Source organism: Marmota flaviventris, chromosome 10 (genome assembly GCF_047511675.1).
Source record: "Marmota flaviventris isolate mMarFla1 chromosome 10, mMarFla1.hap1, whole genome shotgun sequence".
Classification (NCBI taxonomy): domain Eukaryota; kingdom Metazoa; phylum Chordata; class Mammalia; order Rodentia; family Sciuridae; genus Marmota; species Marmota flaviventris.
Window position 1 is genome coordinate 123,602,406 of NC_092507.1, and position 17,167 is coordinate 123,619,572.

Sequence of the window (17,167 nt, forward strand, 5' to 3'; positions counted from 1 at the left end):
TCTCTCTTTGTCTGGATTCCTTGGAGCTGACTTCATAGACATGGAGGAGTGTCTGACCTTTGAAAATTCTTGACAGTCTTGAAGTTGTGGTTTTCCAGTGAGTTTTGAGTGGAGTTGGAGAGGACTCAGAAGCAGCTCTGACGCAGCTGTGGTGGAGCCAGGGAAGTGGATATGCAGCGAGAATGTGGACGCTTTGGGGGATGTTGTAAATGAGAGAATGTAGGATCAGTAGTTTCTCAGGCATCTTAACAGTGGTCTGTTATCTACCATCAGTATTTGATTTGGGGTCTTTTTTTTCTGTTAATAAGTAGTTGGGTACTCAGTGCCTGCAGACTGATTTTTACTATCTGATAATTAGTTTGAGATGAACAATGTTAGGAAGAGAAAGCTTTTGAAAATAAAATCATATAAAAATCTTAAGCAAATGTCTTTGAGAAGAGCCAGTGTTTTAGACTTGGCTGTGTGCAACACTGGTGGGTATGTATGTGCAGTTGGCTGTTGTACAAACACACTTCAATTTATCTGAATAAAAAGTGGAGCTCCTGCTGGTGCTTGAATGCTAGGATACAGGATGCACACGACAAGATTTTTGCCCTCAAATTGCCTCTGGTTTAGCGGGGAGACAAAAGTAAATAAGCACAAATGCCATGAACTATGATAAAATTATAGAGGTAGAGTACAAGATGCAGTGGGGTCACCAAATGAAGTGGATGGTTTAACTTGGGAAGTCAGAGAAGGTTTTATAAATGAAGTAGCACTCAAATTAGTCTTAAAGAGGTAAAAACTTGTATATGCAAAGGAACTGAAATTTGAAACAGTATATGCAAAGCATATAGTATACTTGGGAAACTATCAATACATGGAGGGAAATAATGAGAGGAAGAACCAGGTGATGAAGGGCCTTGTTTATGGGTGTATAGAAATTTGGATGTTATTGAAGAGGTACTAAGGAATTTAGAGCAGTGGGCTATGATGCTATCATGTTTTAAATTCTTCATGGTGGATACTTGTAGAAGGCTGATTAATGTTTAGAGAATAAGAGGAAGACATTAAGAATCCGTTTTCTGGGTCCAGGTTATGAAAATTGAGATGGAATAAAAAGAGAGCCTATGAAAGGCCTTGGATGGATTTAAGAGACCTTTAAAAACAAAATAGTAGAGCTTTGAAAAAGATTTGTGAATATGAGGGAAGAGAGAAAAGTGCAGGTTGGCCCCCAGGCTTATGGCTTGAGTGCCTGGGATGATGTGGTACCATTTGCCAGAATAGGCCATACTGGAAGAGGAATAGTTCAAGAGGGTGGCAGCAGATGAGAAAGTGAGCTCACGTTTTTATCATGTTGAGTGTGAAGTGTCTGTGGGTTTCCCATGTGAGGTAGAAAGAATCTGAGGCTTTAGATACCTTTGGAGTCATTGGCATTTGGGTGCTCAGGGCATGAATGAAGTTTCTCATGGGGATGATGTAAAATGAGAAGACAGAAGACCTAAGACTAGAACTGTGAGTGTGCCAACCTTTAGTGTAGGCACAGGAGAGTTCACCAAGGTGACCTGGGAGGCTACAAGGAGATGAACAATAAGGAGGATTGCATGATTTTAACATAAGTCAGTGCTCATTTTAGTTGAGGACTGAACATGGGTTGAGAAAGTAGTGTGAGTGAACATAATCTAAGGAGTTTTACGGGAAAGGGGAACAGTAAGCCACACATAGGGCAGGGGAGAAACCTAAAGGGTCCCCTTGTTTGTTTGTTTTGTTTTTGTTTGTTTGTTTTGGAACTTTTTTCTGTGAAGTGGAAAGCAAGGTCATTTTCCAGGAGTCATCAACGTGGTATGAATTGACTGGGAGGCTCAAGGAAAATGATGAAGTGGTGTGATAGATAGTAGCTGAGAAGACTAGTTGAGGTAACAAAGTCAAGGAAAAGACAGTGGTCTTTCAGTGAAAAGGTGACAGTACCATGTCTGTAGTGATACTATTCTGCAAGATTATGTGATCTTGTTTGCTCAGCAGTCCCTGGTTTTCACAGAGATATTAACAAACGATCACTCCATCAACCGTTTCTTATCCCCCTTCCCATCCTCGCCCCCACACCCCCCCCCCTGCCTTTTTTAAACTTTTGTGGTGACAGGGATTGAACCCAGGGCCTTCTACATGCTAGGTGTTACCACTGAGCTACATCCCCAGCCCTAAATCATTGGTTTCACTTTCTGTTTAGGCAAGAAGGGAATCTTCTACTCTTCGCAGTCTTTGCTGTCTTTCTAGTCTAGTGTATCTCTTGTAGTGATTTCCTAACCAATTCTCCCTCAGTCTGCTGTGCTCCCTCCAAACTAGACTCACTATAATCAGCATGATCTTTTCCTCATTTTCCACCATTCTCACCTCTTTGTTCCTTCCTGCTACAGAATTTTGGTATATGTTTAAACTGCTTGGAGCATTTTTCCTATCCCAGTTTGTCTCTCAGTTGCTATTTATTCTACATTTCTTAGGTGAAACATCGCTTTTTGGGGAAGCTTTTCTTGACTCCTTATAGGAGATAACATTCCTCTCCCCAACATTTCTTTATTATAATTTTTTGAAATTTTGTGATTTTCCCCCCCTTCCATACTGGAAACTTTGTAAGGATGAGGATTGTGTTGTGTGTTTATTCTTGAGCATGGTATCTAATATACAGTAGGCACTCCATGAATTAGTGTTGAATTAATGAATATGATGGTTAAGAGATTGAATGTCTTAGAAAGCAAGTTTCAAGTAGTGAGGAAAAGCTGGATAAAAGTGAGGTTGTGGTAGAGTAAGATGTTAGAGTTTAAGATTCAAAGGTGATGTGGGGCCAGGGTTGTGGCTTAGTGATAGATTGCTTACCTCACATGTGTGAGGAACTGAGTTCAGTTCTCAGCGCTGCATAGAAATAAATGATTAAAGGTCCGTCAACAACTAAAAAAATAAAAATAAAAAAAGGTTTAAAGGTGATATAGTTTCAGGAAGTGAATTTTTGCAGTGGAGATTATGGATAGATTATATAGATGGGTGTTAAAATTGCTAAGGAATATGACAAATTTGGAGTGAGGAAAATTCAAGGCAGGTCTTTAATCAATGTGTTAGGTACAGCTCTTTCCTATAGTCAAAGAAAGAAGTGGTTAAGAATCAGTACAATTCCTGGAATCAATAATGGCCTAATCCCTTGGGAAGCAGTGTGGTCTCACAGAAATATCAGAGGTTCAGACTTAGGGCCATCCACCTGACTTGTCAAGGCTTTTTGTTTGTTTGTTTCTGTATTTGTAAATTGGATATAATGAGACCAGTTTCAGTCTTGTTGTTGAATAAGGGAGCATTTTTGAAAGTTCTTAACTAACAGTTTTTATTCTTGATTGCTGTCATTTCAAGAGGGCATGGAAGTGGAAGTAGGAGTGAGAAGAAACAAAGTTGGCAACAGTGAATTTTGCACAATGTACTTCATTTATTCAAGGTGTTGAATTTATACTATAGAGTCAGCATAAACATTTACAAATGAATACAGATACAAGCAAGTACTGATATAAGGAAGGCTTTTGTAAAATAAAGCCTGGCTCATGATAATATTGCAGAGTTGATCTACAAGTGTTATGAAAAGGAAGCTTTATCTAATAATTTTCCATGAAAATTCCATGCATGTGGTCAGTTTTTATTGTTCTAGGGAACAAAATAAGAACAATTATATGTAAGTTACAGGGGGAGGGAGTCTGGTGATAGTTTCAGCTTTTGTTTAGAAAAGCATTTTCTAACAATTGGAACTGTCCAACAATAAAATGGATATCATGGCAAAGTAATGAGTTCCCTGTCAGAACTTGTGTTCAAGTGAAGACTAGATGTTTATCTGTCAGAAATGTTGAGAAAAAGATTCTTGCATGGAATCAAAGTTGGATTAAATAATTGCTAAAGGCCTTTGCCTTTGGAAGATTGGAGGATTTTGACTCCATTTGAGATCTGTCTTTACACCAATCAACAAATATTTGAGTGCATCCTCTGTTTTATTTGAAAGGTTGAAAGCAAGTGTTTTATGTTGTTGTTTAGTTTTTTTTTTTTTTCCTTCCTGTGTGCTGACACAGAGCCTAAGGCTGTGAGTGTTGTCATGACTTTAATGTCCCCATTTAGAATTTGAGAAGCTTAAGCCAGGTGTTGGTGATATAACAAAAGCTCATCTCCTCTCCTGTTGGAAGGAGTTAGGTGGAGTCCCTGGCACGCAACTAGAGACACAAATGTAAGAATATGTTGCCAAGAAGTTTGCTTTAGTCTTCATATTTTTGCTGAAGAGCAAGTCTTTCTAGATAATGTCAGACCTCCAAGTTATTATGTTTAAAAAGTGTTTTTTGAAAGAATGACCTACCTATTGTGTTGACACATGAGATCTGTGATGCCAGGGCACTCACTGATGGTTTTTTTTGCTTCTCTCCAGCCTGGGTCTGGCTGGGAAATTGTCTGCATGCCTGTGGCTTAGTCAAGTGTTCTTTCTTTCTTTTCCACTGGGGATTGAATCCTGGGACACTGTACCACTGAGCTGCATCCCTAACCCTTTTTACGTTTTATTTTGAGAAGGAGTCTTGTTAAGTTGTCTAGGCTGGCCTTGAACTCGCTATCCTCCTGCCTCAGCCTCCTGAGCCACTGGGATTGTGTAGGTGTGCACCACTGTGCCCAGCAACCTACTGTTTTTCTTATTTTTTTTTTTTAAAGACTAGGTATTTCTTTCTTTCTTTTTTTTTTTAAACTTTATTTTATTTATTTATTTTTATGTGGTTGTTGAGGATTGAACCCAGCGCCTCACAGGTGCTAGGTGAGTGCTCTACCGCTGAGCACAACCCCAGTCCCCCTACTGTTTTTTAACTCACAAATCTTTGCTGTTTATTTGCCTTAATATTTCTAAGGAAAACAGAAATTCAGGTCTGATCACACCACTAAACAAGCTGTGTTCTGGGATGTGGGGAGGCATGAAGAAAAAGTATCTGGGAGTCATCCTTAGACTTTAGACTTTTAGGAGGAAATGATTTTGAACAATCATTTGAGACACATATTGCTATCAAAGATTCTGCTTTTGGCCTTCCCTAAAAGACGGGATTGGTGGGTATAGTAGGGCACTGTCTTGTGGTATCTGGAGACTTTATGAATGAATCCTCTAATACAGAACGCTATAAACCTACCAGAATTTGGTCAGAGGTTGTTCTTCACTCTGTTATTGCTCCCTTAGCTGGGACTGTTAACCTCAGAGAAATGTTGAGTTGGTGCCAGGCTCTCAGGTCATAGATAGTTTCTGCTAAAGTCAAAACTGAAAGAAGAGATCTTTTTCAGGGAACATACTTGACAGTATTTGTTCTGGGTAGAGGAAGACATGTTTGTGGTAGGCATGTTTTCTGGATTCATGAAGTTAGTAGACAAAGATTGACTTTTGTTACGGACTTTTTTTGAAATCCCCACTTGGATTTTCGGAATATCTTATTGTTTTGGCAATCACTTTATTAAATACCTCTCATTTCCATAAGTATACTAGTGAACCTAAAATTATCCAATGTATAGTATTCATTCATTTATTCGTTCAGTAAATATTTATTGAGGTCCTGTGTGCCAAGCTGCATGCTAAATATCAAGTGATGTGTGCTGTTCACAGTAGTGAGCAAGACACACAAATTCCCCGCTTTCAGGAAACTTCTATATTAAAAGGCATGGTTAGACAGCAAGTGATTAAAATGACTTCAGGGTACATCAAGTACCAGGAAGGAAATGAACGTGGTGTCATGTTAGAGACCATTATAAGTAGAAAGTTCTTTTGTGTTGCTGTTGTAGATGGACACGATACTTTATTTATTTTTATGCAGTACTGAAGATCAAACCCAGTGCCTCATACATACTAGGCAAGTGCTCTACCCCTGAGCTACAGCTGCAGCCCAAAGAGGAGAGTTCTGGAGGGTGGTGGTCTGCTGCTTCCCTTTTTAGTCTAGATAAGCAGACTCATCGAAGAAATGTGATACTCTAGAAAAGTAGAGGAAAAGCTCTAGTAAAAGTGGTTTGTGGTTAATGTAGGGATGAAGACTTAGTAAAGAATTAGGAAATAAAATGTTATTCTTCAAAATAAAATTGAAGCTGCTTTGTTTTAAAATTTAACTGAAATCTATGAGCTAGGATAGTTATTTTCCCCAATTGGTTAAGAAGCTGCTAAATAGCTGGGCGCGGTGGCACACGCCTATAATCCCAGCAGCTCGGGAGGCTGAGACAGAAGGATCGTGAGTTCAAGCCAGCATCTGCAAAAGTGAGGCGCCAAGCAACTCAGTGAGACCCTGTCTCTAAATAAAATACAAAATAGGCTGGGGATGTGGATCAGTGGTGGAGTGCCCCCAAGTTAAATCCCCAGTACTCCCCTCCCCCAAAAAAGCTGCTAAAATGGGAGCTGTGATCATCCTTTTCCAGTATAATTTGAGCCTTTTTTATTTATTTCCTTCTCAGGTGGAGGCCTGAATTTTGATCTATGCACTGCCTTCATCCAGCTGCCTGAAAGTACTTGATGATCACATGACCCTGGACATGGATGCTGTCCTGTCGGATTTTGTCCGTTCCACAGGAGCAGAGCCAGGGTTGGCCCGTGATCTCCTGGAAGGTAAGCAGTCAAGGGTGAGAAAGAAGAAACTAAAATGTAATGCTTATTATTAGGATGATTTGGAACATGTAAGGTGATCAGGAAGATACTTTGTGTATAGTATAGTAAGTTCTTCATTTAAATTATTACTTTGTATATGATCCAACATAATTTTTAAAATTCAAATCCTATTTTTGCATTGGGGTAGCTTTTTCCACTGTCAGTTTATTCAGATAATGTAAGTGAAAATTTACTTTAGTCAGAAACCAAAACCAAAAACAAATCTAGATCTGTAAGACTTGGATTTTCATATTTGGGATCATCCATTTTCTTTCTTTCCTTTATTAACTTATATGAGTAATTCTATTAAGTGAATTAATGTTTTTATTTTGTTGCTTTTATTTATATTTATATATGATATATGCTATAAGTTTGATTATTCTAGATTTAAGGCCCTGAAGGATTGGAATCATGTCCATAGGATTATTTGTTTATAAGTATAATTAATGATGCTTTTAGATGATGAAATTATATAATGGCACAATCAGGCAAGCTACAGAGGAGGGACAAGTACTTAGCATTCTTAGGCAATTTTTTAGATTGCCAGCCATTAGTAAGGTATTACAATGTGACTTTTGCTTAGCCAACCATGGGAAAAGCATGAATTTGGAAACAGAAGATCAGGGTTTAAATTCCAGGTTACTGATTTCAATTTGACTTTTCCCTTTACTTCATGTTCAATTCCTACTACTTTTCCCTTTACTTCCTCTGCTCCAGCCAGGCTTAACTTACCACCTTTCCCTCACCATGTTAGGTTGTTTCCTAAGTGTGCAATGTCCTTTCCTCCGTTAGTCTCCTTCTCATTCAAGATTCATCTCAAAAACCTCCTCTTTAACAAAATAATCCTTAACCATTCCCCATTCCTCTTGTAATGTGTCAGATACCTGTAAATGTTCAATATGTATAAGATAATTGAGATACATTAGTTTATTCTTTCAACCATTCTGTTATAAGTTTGAAAACTGAGTTTCTGTGAAGTGAAGTAGGATTTAAACAGTTTGGTTTCAGAGTGTGGCTCTTAACAATTACATAACAAATTATCGCTGTATGTGTGCATGCATGTACACTCATGTAATGAAAGAAAAGTTGAGGGTGCTGAGACTGGAGGGACAGGAGAAATCTGATTTAGGTCCAGATCAGAGTGCAGAAAGGCCTTAGAGGGGGAAGTGATATTTGTGTTGAACCCTGAAGTCTGAATAGGAATAGCAAGACAAAAGGATGTAGAAGAGATTATTTTTTGCTAGAGAAATAGCTTCCACAAGGGCCCTATGGTGAGAGAGAGTTTGCCACATTAGAGTAGCTAATAGTGATCAAGATAGGAAGAGTGATAGAAGAGTGATGAGAATCTGAGCAGCTGATTAGACTGAAAGGAAGTAGAACATGTGGGAAGCGGGGTAGTGGTTGATAGCCTTGGTAAATTTAAATTATATTTTAAGTTCACTGGGAAGCTGGTGAAGGATTTTAATCAGAGGAGTGACATAATGAAATTTGAGTTTTTATAATTGTGTATTGGTTGTAGGTTGTGGAATGGATTAGAAGGTGGCCAGTGGTAAAACCAGTTAAGAATATTGCCACAGTTCATGTGAGAGATGATGGTGATTTAGACCATAATGGTAGCAATAGAGATAGAAGTAGATAGATTTAAAATATAATTTAGAAGAGGAATCAAAGGACCTTTTCTCATTTTCTTTTTGTGTCTCTTTTTTAGTCTTTTATTTTTTCCTTTTAATGTTAACTCTGGTTGTAGTTTAAAAAAAAAAATTAAAGCTGGTGTACCATGGTGCACACATTTAATCCTAGTTACTTGGGAAGCTAAAGCAGGAGAGGCTGAAATTGGAGACAGCAAGTTTGAGGCGAGCTAAGTAACTTAGCAAGACCCTGTCTTAAAATCTAATAAAGGACTGGGGATATAGTTCAGTGATAAAACACAGTCTACCTGAGTTCAGTCCCCAGAACCACAAAAAAGCAAAACAAAACAGGAGAAACTAAATTAGGGAGGGGAGAGAGATAAGCAGCTGAGAAACCAGTTAATTTCCCTCAGAAAAGAACAAAAACCAACCTCAGCATGGTGGCACATGCCTGTAATCCCAGACTCTCAGGAGGCTGAGGTAGGAGGATTCTGTGTTCAAAGCCAGCCTCAGCAAAAGTGAGGCACTTAGCAACTCAGTGAGACCCTGTCTCTAAATACAAAATAGGGCTGGAGATGTGGCTCAGTGGTTGAGTACCCCTGAGTTAATCCCAGGTCCCCACTCCACCCCACCAAAGAAAGAAAAAGAAAAAGACCAGATGAAAATTATGAGGAACTAAAACAGATCCAGTGCTCAAGATATGTTATTTGTTTGTTCATTCATTCATTCATGAACTTAGGAAAAACTACCATTTATTTAACAAATATTTATTGAGTGCCTAAATTATAATGTAAGGTATTGAGTGCTTCAGAAAACCACAGGGTTTGATGAGGTGCTTTGTGATTTTAATTGGGCAGTCAGGGGAGGCCTTATTAAGAATGTGACATTTGAAGCTAATTAGGAGTTGTCTGTGTAGATACATTGTAGGAAAGAGCTTTTGAGGCAGTGTAGATAGTCGGTGGGGAGACCCTACAGTGGGAGCATCTTAGCCTGTTCTAGTCAGTGGTGAATGGAGAAGAGTGAATAGAGGGAGTTGAACAAATGGGGAATTTAATGGTTTAAAAATAAAATCATCAAGCATGAATGATTAGTACGGCTTAACTGGAAAATTCTAATAATAAGAACAATAGCTACAGCAGTAAATGCATATATCCTGCTTTCTGCATACCAAGCGCTATTCCGCATTCTTTTAACTTATTTCATCTTTATAACAGCCCTGAGGTATAGATACTGATATTATCATCTGCATTTTCATAGATAAGGAAATTGAAGCTCAGAGAAAAGGGTGGAAAAGTAGGCCAGGTCATAGAAATCCTTGAATATTACGCAAAGAAGCCTTGTCTTTATTCTGTAGGTAGTGGTGAGCCATTACATAAAGATTTTGATCATGGAACGAAATGACCAGAACTGTGCTTTAGAAAGATGAATCTCCTGGGATTCTTTAGAGTGGATTGGATGAGGGACACTAGGTGATAAGAATTCAATTAAGGTAATAGTAGATGGAATAACTAAAGTGTAAATAATTATGCAATATATAATTATTAAATAATTTAACTGGAGAAAGCAACAGGAAAATCCATTATAACCAATCCACGCCTAGGGGCATTTCTTCAGTAGAGTAGTGATTCTTATGTTTGGGGGTATGGTTATCTTCAATAAGCTGATAATGTCTATCAATGCTTTCTCTAGAAAAATACACACTCATAATTTTATAAACAACTTCAAGTGGCTTAGAACACCCTAGAGTTACACCTAGGCTAAGAACCTCTTGGATTCCAGAATAAAGAGACCTGGGCTTAAGTTCTGCTGGGCCCTGGTGCAAGCAAGTGTCTTGAACAATTCACTTCTCTAAGATTTTTTTCCTTTATCTATGAAAGAAAGTTTTTAGATCTCTGAGGGCCCTTTGAGTTTAGAGAGAGAAAGTTTCTAACCTCATGAAGCTTATTAAGGAAATAGACAATAAATATAAAGAAAATTGAAATTTTAGCTGGAGTGTATGCCTGTAATCCCAGCAATTTGGGAGGCTGAGGCAGAGGATCTTGAGTTCAAAGCCAGGCTCAGCAGATTAGTGAGGCACTTAGCAACTCAGTGAGACTCTGTCTCTAAATAAAATATAAAAAGGGATGGGGATGTGGCTCAGTGGGTAAGCACCCTGGATTCAATCCCTGGCACAAAAAAAAAAGAAGAAGAAGAAGAAGAAGAAAATTGACATTTTATTTTTATTTTTTTTAATATTTACTTTTTAGTTTTCGGCGGACACAACATCTTTGTTTGTATGTGGTGCTGAGGATCGAACCCGGGCCGCACGCATGCCAGGCGAGCGCGCTACCGCTTGAGCCACATCCCCAGCCCCGAAAATTGACATTTTAGATCAAAATATTTTGAAGAAAATTAAAACACTGTGGGGTTCTGGGAATGCAGAATAGCTGTATTTCTGGTTTGGCCAAACTGTGAATAAATTCATTTTTCTTTCTATAAAAAAAAAAAAAGAAAATTAAAACAGGATAAGGAAAGAATATGATTGCAATGTGTATTAATATATTTTACCAATTTTGATATCGTCTTTTTGTCCTCCAGTTTCTCTCTACTCTGAGTATATAATTTGCTTTTTGCTTTGTTTCCTGATAGGAAAGAATTGGGATGTGAGTGCTGCCCTCAGTGATTTCGAACAGCTACGTCAAGTTCATGCTGGGAACCTGCCCCCACCCTTCAGTGAAGGGAATAGTGGCTCCAAGACCCCTGAAAAGGGGTGTTCTGATAGAGAGTCCACTCGCCCTCTACGACCCATCCTACAGCGGCAGGATGACATCATTCAAGGTACTGGGCTAACTGAGGGATGTTTCTGTATAGGGAGTAGGAGGGGTGGGGATTGCTAAACAGATTCAGAAAGTTTGGTGATCCTTTGGAGATGTTTTCTTTCCTTACTCTTATCTCCAGCCAAACCCACATTGAGATGGTGTCAATCTGTCCAGGGGCCAGAACCCCTTACTGTCTCTCTGCATCTTGAGTATTATCCTGAATAAAGGCCTTCTTCAGATAGTGTAAAAGAAATAGAGGAAGGAGGGTAACAATCTAATTATTGAGATAAAGCGTATATAAGGGTAGAATTAAGAGTCGGTCACTGCCATCTGCCTCTTTGGAGAGTAATTTGTTTTTTTTTAGAGAGAGAGAGAATTTTAATATTTATTTTTTAGTTTCTGGCGGACACAACGTCTTTCTTTCTTTGTATGTGGTGCCGAGGATTGAACCCGGGGCCGCACGCATGCCAGGCGAGCGCGCTACCGCTTGAGCCACATCCCTAGCCCGAGTAATTTGTTAATATTTGCCAGTATCTATCAAAATTTGAAAAATTATATATTCTTTAACTCAACAATTTCATTTCTAGAAATTCATCACATATATGTGTATTTGTATGTATTTTACTTACTTATTTATTTATTTTTGTGCCAGGGATTGAACCAAGGGGCTCTTAACACTGAGCCACATCCCTAGCCCTTTTTAATATTTTAAGACAGGTTCTCGCTAAGTTACTGAGGCTGGCTTTGAACTTGTGATCCTCTTGCCTCAGCCTTCCAAGCCACTGGGATTATAGGCATATATCTCCTTTAAATAAACAAATACATAAATATATACACATGCAATGTGACTATTTCATAATAATTAAAACTTGATAATTTTTAATGCCCATTAATAAAAAAGTGGTTAAATAAATTATAATCATCCATATTGTGGAATACTCTCAGTCATTAGAAAGAATTAGGTAGAACTGAGTGATATTTTAGAAAAAAAGTCTCTAAAAATATATTCTGAATGGTAAGATTTATTAAAATGTATGTAGCATGCTCCTTGTATTTTAAAAATACAATTTAAAAAGCTATATGTGCTTCTGTGTCCCTAAAAATTTCCAGAAGGATATAAAAGTTTGTCTCTGTGGAAGGGTTCAAGAATTTTGATTGCAAGGGAAACTTCTTTATCCCTTTTGATACTATTTTTATTTTTTATTTATTTTTTTACCATGGTCAGGCAGACATGTGGTACTTTTTATTTATTTGTATTTATTTATTTATTTATTTTTGGTACTGAGGATTGACCCCAGAGGTACTTAACCACTGAGTCACATCCCCAGTCCTTTTTTAAATTTTGAGACATGGTCTCACTAAGTTGCATGGGACTTTGTTAAGTTGCTGAGGCTGAACTTGAACTAGCAGTTCTCCTGCCTCAGCCTCCCGAGTTGCTAGGCTTATAGGTGTGCACCACCACTTTAAAAAGTGCACATGGTACTTTTTAAGTTTCTAAAAAATATTTTAAAATAATATCACTATTACTTCATAGTTGGTGAGGTGGCACATGCATATAATCCCGGCAACTTTTGGAAGGCTGATGCATGAAGCTTGCAAGTTTGAAGCCAGCGTAGGCAGCTTAGTGAGAACCTGTCTCAAAAAATAAAAAGGGGCTGAGGATATAACTCAGTGGTAAAGTGCCTCTGGGTTCAATCCCTAGTAATGGGGTTGGAGGGAAATTTATTTTGTGCATCTCATCTCTGGGAAATACTGAATCGAGAATGGCTACCCTACACTTGAACTCGATCCCTCTGTGATAATTATTATATAACTTAAGCCATGCAAATGAATTATAATACTACACTAAGTAGATTGCACTCACAGTGAAATATTGGTGGGGGAATTACAAGTGCTACATATTCAAAACAGATGAAATGATTTAGGGCACTATCTATATTACTTTTTACCTCTGTAGCATGTTAAGAATTGACTGTCCCTATAAATTTCTGATAAATGAGAATATCAAGAAAAGATGAAGTAAATAGTATAAATAGGTGTTTTTGATGGTAAGATGAAAGTTCCTGTGTGAATAAGATTCTGTTAATTTTCTTTTCTATAATGGAAATTCTTTCCACATTCTCCAAGACCCTGAGAAGTATCAGAGAGACTGTTAGACTAAATCTAGTCTAATGAGACCCCATTTCCCTCTTCCTTCTACCAAACCACGATCAAGTTACTAAAGGATCAAGTTGCAAACCCTCTCATATTGAAAATAGAAGTGGAAGAATACAGTCATAGGAAGAGGATGGTGAGGCAAATTTCAAACAAGGGTAGAAAGAGGAATGTATATTTGGTGCTAATTGGTGCCTGCAAAAATGTCGCTTTCTGTATTTCTTCAGTTTTACTTGGCTTGAGAAAAAGGGCCATGATGTTTAGAAGCTGGTTAGACTCAGTTTTTCCCTGACTGGAAACCCTGTCAAGAGGTAACCATCACATCAGTGGAGAGTTCTCTGAGTGGGTTGTGTATGTTCTAAGGTGACTCCATTTCTCATTGCAGAAAAACGCCTGTCTAGGGGCATCTCCCACGCCAGCTCCAGCATTGTTTCCCTGGCCCGGTCCCATGTCTCCTCCAATGGTGGGGGTGGGGGGAGCAGTGAGCACCCCCTGGAAATGCCCATCTGTGCCTTCCAGCTTCCAGATCTCACTGTGTACAATGAAGACTTCCGCAGCTTCATAGAGAGAGACCTCATTGAGCAGTCCATGCTGGTTGCCTTGGAACAGGCAGGTCAGTGAGTGCTTCATCTCCAGTGTTCGTCCCTCTATTCTGTACCTGTAGATAACCACCTGGAAGGGCTGGCCTTGATCAATAGCTTCTAGTGTGTGATCTGATTGCAGTCAAAGGCAGAGGTCAGGTGCTCACTTCCATACCACATATACTAAAATTGGATCAATATATAGAGATTAGCACAGTCCTTGTACAAGGATGATACATAAATTTGTAAAACATTCCATAAAAAAAAGCAGTAGTCAGATAAACATGTACTGAGCTAGTGCTTTCTAAAGTTACAGGAAAGGATACAGATTAGACATTTTATTTTGGAAGTTTCGTATTTGATAGAAAGGAAACCATATATATATATATATGTAAAAGGCCTAGGAATCAGTACCTAAAAATCAATGTATGAAAGAGCACAAACTAATTATAATTGGCTGTGGAGCACCCTTGAGAACAGAGTACTATTGATATAGATGATGCAGTAGAAGTCAGACCTATCTATATGAACCTTTCCCCTTAAATCTATGTACTTTAACATTTGTGTTTGTCTTAAACTATTAAAATTAGTTAATATAGAGCAAGGCAGCTGGGAATCCTGGGAAAAGTTCACTTGTTAAAAAAAACTCATCGGGTATGATGACGCACGCCTGTGGCTCAGGAGGCTGAGGCAGGAGGATCTCAAGTTCAAAGCCAGCCTCAGCAAAAGTGAGGTGCTAAGCAACTCAGTGAGACCCTGTCCCCTAAATAAAATACAAAATAGGGCTGGGGATGTGGCTCAGTTGTTGAGTGCCCCTGAGTTTAATACCTGGTGTACCCCCCAAAAAAACCCAAAACAAAAAAAACTCCCATGGGAGAAAGACTGGAGGGGAGGTGGGGCATACTAAGGGAGTGTTTATTTTTCCTTTTGTACCTGTCTATATTAATTACATGCATTTATAGTTTTTTAAAAAGTTAGCAAGTCATCTGGGCTAGTGAAATTTAGGCCAGTTTTTCTTTCTGTAGTTCAAGAAAACTTTTAAATAAAGTTTTTAAGTAAATATATTTATTTTTAACTAAAGTATTTCCTCCTGTAAATAATGGGAAGTATTAGATGACTATACAGAATCAAGGCTCATTTTCTTGGGTGTTTCATATACTTTGTCTTATTGCTTTTGTCTTTAAAGTCATACCACATACGTGCTGATATGCTGATTATCACATATGCAGATAATACAGAGTTGTATTTGTTATATTGATAATGGATTTATACTGAGTTTTGTTGCCACAGTATTTACAGATCTCCTGACCAGAGTGAAGAAATCAGGGCCAGTCCAAGTAGCCAGCAGTTTCAATCTTAGCACAATTGACATCTTGGGCCTGATAATTCTTTGTTGCGCAAGCTGCCTTGTGCATTATATTTAGAAGCATCCCTTGTCTCTTCCTCACTAGATGCTAGTAGCAAATCCCCTGCCAGTTTTGGTAAGCAAATGTATCTCCATACATTGCCTAAAGTTTTCTTAGAACAAAATTGTCCCTACTTAAGATCCATTGATCTAACCAGTTATGCTCACCAGATTCTGACTGACTAAATATGTCTTAAGAAGATTTAGAGTAGTAGAACAATGGTTTTATTCTGGGTAGTACTCCTAGAGGAGGCTAATCTGCTGTCATGTTTCTCCAGGACGTTTGAATTGGTGGGTTAGTGTGGACCCCACCTGTCAGAGGCTGCTTCCTTTGGCAACTACTGGAGATGGGAACTGCCTTCTGCATGCAGCCTCTCTTGGTGAGTCTTGAAAACAGCTTTCTATACCCTGGTAGAAAGGAAGAAATTGAATCAAATCTTATGTGTAGGACTTGACGCAACCAAATTGATCCTTGGCAGAAGTTAATACACAGCAGTGTTTTTTTTTTTTTTTTTGTGTGTGTGTGTGTGTGCAGGAGATGGGAGAGAGCCCTGTCCTGGTTTTTCAGTCTTGTTGAGGTGAACACAGGGTTTAGCTTAATCCCCAATCTGTGAGCTGACTTCTAGGTATAATGAGCAACACTAAGCAAGCAATATACAACTCTGTGTGTGCGTGTGTGTGTAAAATTCTACTTGATAGTTATTCCTTTGGTGTATAAAAAAGATGTTTTCAGTAGTCCTTTTGTGTGTGTGTGGTGCTGCGGATTGAACCCAGGGCCTGTGCATTCAAGGCAAGCACTCTACCAACTAATCTAGATCCCCAGCCCTTCAGCAGTCCTTTTTGACACTTACTTACTTTAACTTACTAAACCTATCCATAACTCAGTACATTATTTGCTCTTAGTTTTAAAAAAGTTCTCCATTTTCTAGCCATTCCTCAAGCTTGGATACTGATTGCTGTGTGCCAGATCAGTCTTGTCTGCCACTATTCTGTATTTAAGTTTGTTAGAATTGCCTCAGGAATGAGGGCTTCCTGTCAGGAGTTTGTGGGAGGTGTTATATCCCTCACTCTCAGGTTCTCAAAGTCTCTAAACCTCCAGAGTAGGAGCATCCTTTCTTGATTAGTACTTCTTCCCTAAATTACATCTAGAGTTTCTTTGAACGTGGTCTTTAGCCTGATTTTCTTCATGCCAATGTCTGTGTATCATAATTAATAATTTCATGTACAAGGGGTTCAGAGTGAAGCTTAGCGGTAGAGCACTTGCCTAGCTTGTTCAAGGCCCTGTATTTAATCCCGAGAACTGTAAAAAACAAAAACAAAACCACAAACCACAATTAGTAAGTGGAGTTGAGTCAGGTAAGGCTCCTTTACGTCATGCTTTCTTGCCATAGGGATGTGGGGTTTCCATGATCGGGACTTGATGCTGAGGAAAGCTCTGTATGCACTGATGGAGAAGGGAGTCGAGAAGGAAGCACTGAAAAGGCGCTGGAGGTGGCAGCAAACCCAGCAGAACAAGGAGGTAGGAGGCCTGGGGGGGCACCTTGTGTGCTCACATTACCAACTTAGCGAAGTTATCCAGAGACGAATAAAATCACTCAGGTCAGTAGTATTTCCCTTGTAATCCTGAAAGTTATGGAAAATGCAAGTGACCTATACCATAGGGTAAATGCTCTCTGATACAATCATAAGAACTGGTGTAGGGAAGCTGAGACTTAAAAAGAGGTGTCTAACATTGTGCTTTTCATATGAAAGATAATACCTTCCGTGGCAGTGTTTTGCAAAATGAGGTATGAAAATTCTAAGGATTTTTTATTTTGGTTTTTGGCTTAAAATAAGGCTAGATTAATTTTTAAGGACTTATGTTTTCAAATTCTTATAGAATGTTAGTGCTTAAGTTTTTGGATGCATATACTCAGTTTTAGATGGATTAAAAATTGAAAAAAAAGTAGCAATAG

General features: G+C 38.6%; 1 protein-coding gene and 1 non-coding gene across 5 annotated transcripts in view; both read left to right on the forward strand.

The window, feature by feature from the left end:
* Positions 1 to 17,167, forward strand: part of Otud7b (OTU deubiquitinase 7B) — a 53,867-nt gene that overhangs the window by 22,275 nt on the left and 14,425 nt on the right. For 3 of the 4 annotated variants that reach the window (XM_071618479.1, XM_027953773.2, XM_071618480.1), the window contains 5 exons: positions 6,457 to 6,607; positions 10,903 to 11,091; positions 13,612 to 13,839; positions 15,491 to 15,592; positions 16,604 to 16,731. In XM_071618479.1, coding sequence (XP_071474580.1) covers positions 6,523 to 6,607; positions 10,903 to 11,091; positions 13,612 to 13,839; positions 15,491 to 15,592; positions 16,604 to 16,731 — 732 coding nt within the window. In that variant the 5' untranslated portion in view covers positions 6,457 to 6,522. Of the gene's footprint in view, positions 1 to 42; positions 98 to 6,456; positions 6,608 to 10,902; positions 11,092 to 13,611; positions 13,840 to 15,490; positions 15,593 to 16,603; positions 16,732 to 17,167 lie in introns of those variants that run through there. The other variant, XM_071618481.1, reaches the window with a different exon arrangement.
* Positions 13,967 to 14,072, forward strand: LOC114106755 (U6 spliceosomal RNA). Its single transcript, XR_003585248.1, has one exon. It is a non-coding gene; the product is annotated as a U6 spliceosomal RNA (small nuclear RNA).